Below are 6488 nucleotides of genomic sequence, written 5' to 3' on the forward strand. Positions count from 1 at the left end.
ACCGAAGGAACAATACAAAACATTTGTTTGTTTATTTCCCACTCTTCCCTGGAGGCTGAGGGCAGATCACATGAATTACAAACATCCTTATCCATTGTTGTTCCTCTATATATTTATGAAACAGCCTAGGGGGTGGGACGTGTCCGGCTGTCCAAGTTGGAATAGGGCCAATCAGGGTGCAGCCAGCATTGCCCTGATTGGCACTGCCCCTGCAGCTCCCACTCTCCATCCCTGGAATCTCGCCTCTTTGCTCTCAGACACTTTAGTGCCTGGAGCCAGCAGCAGATAAGGGCAGGTAAGGCCCTGGGCAAAGGATCGTGGTGGAGGGCCCCCTAACGAGGGCCTCTGGGCCTGCTAACGAGGGCCTCCCGGCCTGCTGACTGCTTGTTATGGACTGCTAAGGACATAGTCAGCTGACTAGCTTATTGCTAACAAGCTGCCCAGCCCCCACCCACCCCACTTGATCTGGCTGTGAGCTGCAGCCCAAAGCCACCTTAAGCTGCCTGGCCAGGGGAGGGGGCCCTTTCAAAGCCAGTTCTTAGGAACGGGCTTTGAAGCTAGTACAACATAAATATACACAGTAAGAATTTAGAAAATACCTTCATTGTGGCTACCATCATTGTGGCTACTTCCCATGATGAAAATTTGTGTTTAGAAAATTCATCAGGAATGTGTGTGACTTGTTGCTGGCAGTAGTGGTATTTTGTTTTAGGTATCTGCTGGCAGTAGTGGTATTTTGTGTTAGGATGTCGTGACTTAGCAAAAAAACCCAACAACACAACTGTTCTCCCCCTTTGCTTTTTTTTTTGTAGCTTTGACAACTTGAATTAGATTTCAAATAAAATCTGAAAGAAAAAAAGGATTTAGAAAATATTACATTTACATTTTGAAATTCTAAAAATCTGAAAATTAAGAGCTAATTTACTCAATGCCACTGCCTCCTTCTTCCGGGAGAAAAAAAAGAGGGGCTTGTAATATGATGGTGAAATAAGGTGGATAAATGCAAGAAACAAACAAATAAATATTGGACAGGGAGGTCAGCAGGCATTTGATGTCATTTCCGCACTTCTGCTATAGGCTTGGCGGAAGGGCTCTGTCTTGCAGGCTCTGCGGAACTTCTTAAGATCCTGCAGGGCCCTGTTCTTGCCGGGCGAGAGTATTCTACCAGGGCTAAAAACAAAACCTATTTGGCCACAATTAATACCACATTTTTGACTTGATTGGCTGCTTTAGTTTGGCTGGGCAGGAAGAATGGCCATTTATTTATACCCATTTCTTCCTCTCCCTTCCCCACCCTCACCTAATTTCACAGGAAGACTTAACGTTTACGGTGTGCCTACACTACGAATACACTGGGATAGACGACGTCGTGGACGAGAGGAAGTTGGTGAACATCGGCAAGCCGCTGATTGCCAAACTGCGCATACATCAAGGGTTCCGGAAGGACAGCTGCTTTCAGAGATGTTGCGCCCCCTACGGGCCTTGTCTTTCCCAGGCCCCCGTTGCAGGGGCGGCCAAACACTGCCCCCCTTCCAGTCAGCACCTTCTGCCACACCCTTACATGGGCTTTTGCCAACTCAGCCCTGCTCAGACAGGAAATACTAAGCAGCCACTGAAATGCCACTGTGGTGTAACTCCGGACCGGTTAATGGCTTGGCAGTCACCCTGGATGCATCCTTGCAGCTCATATCCAAGCAATGTACCTGTGGAGACGACGGATGATATGAGTGAAGAACTAGGCTCCCATTTGTCAGGAAGTTTAAGGTTCTAGGTCCAACTCTATGGTTCTAGGTTGTCTCAGCCCCAGTAGCCACAAACTTTGCACAAAGCCACGATTTTGCTGGCCAGCGCTACTCAGGAAGTGAACGGCAGCTCTGCTTTGGATATCTCTCGTGGCTTGAGAGAAGGGCATTAGCATTTCTATGAATCTCTTAGGTGCCATTCCTAGATAACCTCCCTTGCCGGCAGAGGGTTGGAGAAGGTCACCTGGAAAGACGTTGATAAGGAATGATCTGTTGAGAACGTACGGAGGAATCTAGCAAGAGGAACATAGCAAACCTAGGTGCAGTACAGGTAGAAGATAAGCATTTTCAAATTTTGAGGATATGTTCCAAATACAGGTGATGAACGCCCAGCTGTTGCTTAGCATGCTGACCTGTTTGAACATCTGGACGGAATATGTCAGAAATGGTCGCTGGACATCATAGAATCATAGAGTTGGAAGGGATCCCATTGGTCATCTAGTCCAACCCCCTGCACCATGCAGGACACTCACAACCCTATTGCTCATCAGATGAAGATATGAAGCTCCTTATACGGAATCAGACCCTTTGTCCACCAAAGTCAGTCTTGTCAACTCAGACTGGCAGCTACTTTCCAGGGTTTCAGGCAAAGGTCTTTCACATCACCCATTAATTGGTCCTTTTAACCAGTGATGCTGGGGATTGAACCTGGGACCTCCGGCATGCCAAGCAGATGCTCTGCCACTGAGCCACGGCCCTTGCCCTACATGGTTCCTCTGCTTGGCTCACCAAGGATTTTAGTTCTGCTGGCATCTTCCTTCTGTCTTCCTGTACTGGGTGCCGGACAAACGATCCACTGTTAAGGACAACGTCTTTGGAAACGTGATCAGTCAAAAGCCATAGTTTGCTCAGAATCCAGACTTGCACAAGTGACACATGCGGTGATTGTGTGTGTGTGGTCAGGGGACCTGAACCTGGTTCATCGCTAGCAAGGGCACAGCTGCTTTCACCTTCACTGTTTTGGGGGGAGTTGCCCCCCCCCCCCCGAGTTCATTTTATTCTACCTCTCACTGCCTATTTCTATGTATTTTAAAAAATTATTCTGCTTGTCCCCTGGGCTTGAGCTTCCTCTGGGTACGCCTCCCGTGGCAGCCATTTTGTGGTTGCACCCACCATCCTGAATTAGGATCCAAAGGTGCCTCCAAAGGTGAAGAATTTGATCTCAGTTTATATCATCAGGCACACTTCTTCATTTGTACTAATGATTGGGTGACCTTTTGTGGTTGGAGTATTCATCTTGTTTGGTGCCCCTCTCTAAGTGGAATGTATCAGGGTCTATTTATACTTGAGTAGATCCTGTACCCCCTGTAGTTTCTATAGATACCGGTGGATAATATCATGACAATATCAGTTCGATCCATTTTCACATGCTAAATTATAGGCCAATCCTGACCTAAAAATGTGGAAGACTTTTTTTTATATAGAGCAGCGGTTCTCAACCTAGGGATCCCAACCTGGGGCTCTGGTTTCAGATCTGCACTCTATTCTCTATATTTATAACCTAATCTCTCTTCTGTCTCCATTTTTGAGGAAAGAGACACCTCCCAAACCAACTTTAAATCTCAGTTCTGGCACTTCTGGGCCTATTTGATGTGGGACCTCAGGTGCTCTAGCCAAGAGAAGCAAGGGGGTAGTGGCAGACATGTCCACCGGAAGTGAAAGGGAGAGCTGGCAAGGGAATCTGAGGGTCCAAAGGGGGAGAGGGGGCCATGGGGAAGAATTCAGGATAAGGTTGTGTAAGGACAGTAGGAAGCAAGAGTTTAAGCCAGGGGTAGTCAAACTGCGGCCCTCCAGATGTCCACGGACTACAATTCCCCTGAGCCCCTGCCAGCAAATGCTGGCAGGGGCTCATGGGAATTGTAGTCCTTGGACATCTGGAGGGCCGCAGTTTGACTACCCCTGGTTTAAGCAGTCACTGCCACTGAGGGAGGGAAGAGAAACAAGGCACCTAGAGATACTGTCAAGAGGAGTGAATAAGCAGGGAGCCAAAGGCTTTCTCCCTCTCCTGGTGGATAACATTAAAAATATAATGTTCAAAGTGCTGAGGTAAAAGTACAACAAAAATTGAGTCCAATAGCACCTTTGAGACCAACAAAAAGTTATTCAAGGCGTGAGCTTTTGAGGGCATGCACTCTTCCTCAGACTAAAAAAAAAGTAAAGACAGTGAGGTAAAAACAATAAGAGTGAAGGGAACAGGGTAGGATAAAAGTCCCTAAATAAACAAATAAAAATCTGCACGAAGCAGATAAAGCCAGAGCAACAGGCCAGCAGCTGAGGGGGGATTAATACGTGGCTGCATGCTGAGGAGAGATGCGTTTTGGTTCGATTCCGATGGAACCTTATTTGACCATCTACTCTGAGGAGAAATTCTAGTTAGACTGCTGAGGTTACTAGGTAAAGGTAAAGGTATCCTCTGTGCAAGCACTGGGTCATGTCTGACCCTTGGGGTGACGCCCTCTAGCGTTTTCATGGCAGACTCAATACGGGGTGGTTTGCCAGTGCCTTCCCCAGTCATTACCGTTTACCCCCCAGCAAGCTGGGTACTCATTTTACCGACCTCGGAAGGATGGAAGGCTGAGTCGACTGCTGGGATCGAACTCCCAGCCTCATGGGCAGAGCTTTCAGACTGCATGTCTGCTGCCTTGTTACTACTGATAGCTAAGCTGAGGTTACTACTGGTAGCTAATCTACACGGTGTCTGGACAGATATTTGGCAGTGGTAATTTGAGCAGTGAGGGGTTCACTTCCAAATTCAGCCAAATTGAAAGGAGAATCCTGAGGAGAGAAGGAGAATTTCTGCCTATTTAGAAAGGGGAAATCTGGTGCATTTCCACATATTTGTGTGGAAAAAGTGCTTCAGACTGTTCAGCGGGCAGTTCAGCATGTAACTAAGATCTTAAACTGTAAAAGGACTGATTCATACGAAAAACTGGATTCTTCATTCCAACTACCCCTTCCCTCTTTGTCAAAAAAAAAACCTTCTATAGGTCTGTTGTTAAAAATGCCTCAGTGCCATTCGGACAAGAGGTCTTATAAGAAAAGGGACTCTACAACTTCCCCAGAAGTTCCAGAACTGAGTAAAGCCACAAGATCTAACTGTGACAGGGTGGGGAAAGTCAGCATCATTTTATAGTAAAGAAATCACCCTACAAGGGCTACGCAGTCTGTGAGGGAACAACATTTCATTTTGGAGGGAAATTTACCTCAGAGAGGGAAGTGTGTAGAGGTGACCATTATAGGGACCTTTATTTGTTTGCCATAATTCTGGCCCTCCTTTCCTCAGTAGTTTTGTGGGGAGCTGTAGCTATGTGACAAGTGGACTTCTGTGTGGGGTTAAATAAGAGGGCTGGTTAAGTATATGGCAGGAACTGCAGCCCTGAAGATGATGCTGTCTGTTAAGGCCCATCCTTTTTCTATTTTTGTTCAGAATCCTTTTATCATGTCTGAACCTGGGAAACTGTGTTCTTAGCATGTAGGGTTCAAGTCTTCCATGTGGGCTTTAAAATTTTGCACTTGGGGGTCCACTCGCTAGGTGCTAGTCTTTTCCTTTCTTTGCTTCTGTTAAAAAGCCCCATGGGCTGACAAAAAAAAAGAAAAAACAGCAACCAAAACCTACATGCAATCTGAGGAGAAACCAGAGAAACTTATATGATCAGAACAAAGTTGCAATAAACCTCGCCACTCAGCAGAATCAAAATTGAGAGAATCCAGATGGAAAACGAATTTATCCCTAGCTTTTGCTCTCAGAGGGCAATCAAATACATGTTAGTCTTTTTCCATCGCTCCAAGGGGATTAGCATTTGTTCATTTCACACACAGTGCAATCAAAGAGCTTTGTAAATAGTGGTATACTGTTCAACCAGATTGTGAATAAATTTGATATTTTTCCAGTGATCCTTAAGATCTTGTCATGCCAGTCGAGCATCTTTGGTAAATATAACTCCTGTTCCTTTCTACTAGTGTGCCATAAAGAATGGTTATTGTGTCAGGGGTCCATGCGGCAAACAAGTTGCAATTAGCACTAATTGTTTTTCACTTTCAGTAACTGGTTCAAGTAAAAGGTACCGCCAGAGGTTCCATGGAATTTGCATGGCCTGGCAACCCGCAAAATTATGAGGAGTGTGGGTTTTTCAGGCACTTGAATAGAGAACATTTTAAAATGGGCCAATTGATGTGTTACGAAGACATGTTCCCTTCCTCTGGGGTACATGTGAAGCAATATGGTTCCAGGCCACAATATGTGGGGAGAAGGGGGGTGTAAGATTTCAACAGAAATTCTATCTAAACATCCGGAAGAAGTTCCTGACAGTGATTTCTCAGTGGAACAGGCTTCCTCGGGAGGTGGGAGGTGGTGGAAATTTTTAAACAGAGTCTACACAGCTATCTGACGGAGAGGCTGATTCTGTGAAGGCAAAAGGGTGGCAGATTACAGTAGATGAGCAATTGGGATGTGAGTGCCCTGCATAGTGCAGGGGGTTGGACTAGATGACCCATGAGGTCCCTTCCAACTCTATTATTCTGTGATTCCCCCAGGGGGAGAGTTGCCAACCTCCAGGTGGTACACAGACTGTCCAGTACAAAGGATCTCTTGGGCATGAAGTTGGGGCCACTGTGGGTGAGCAGGTAGTTGTAAGTTCCTGCACTGTGCAGGGGGTTTGGACTAGATGACCCTGGGGGTCCCTTCCA

At 46.3% G+C, this 6488-nt stretch overlaps 1 protein-coding gene across 4 annotated transcripts in view; it reads left to right on the top strand.

Moving 5' to 3' along the window:
• MALT1 (MALT1 paracaspase) overlaps positions 1-5703 on the top strand; it is a 49413-nt gene extending 43710 nt beyond the window's left edge. For all 4 annotated transcript variants that reach the window (XM_077346887.1, XM_077346889.1, XM_077346890.1 and 1 more), the window contains one exon: positions 1313-5703. In XM_077346887.1, coding sequence (XP_077203002.1) covers positions 1313-1771 — 459 coding nt within the window. In that variant the 3' untranslated portion in view covers positions 1772-5703. The remainder of the gene's footprint in view (positions 1-1312) is intronic.
• The last annotated feature ends 785 nt before the right edge of the window (positions 5704-6488 follow it).

This window comes from Paroedura picta, chromosome 7 (assembly GCF_049243985.1).
Source record: "Paroedura picta isolate Pp20150507F chromosome 7, Ppicta_v3.0, whole genome shotgun sequence".
Lineage (NCBI taxonomy): Eukaryota > Metazoa > Chordata > Lepidosauria > Squamata > Gekkonidae > Paroedura > Paroedura picta.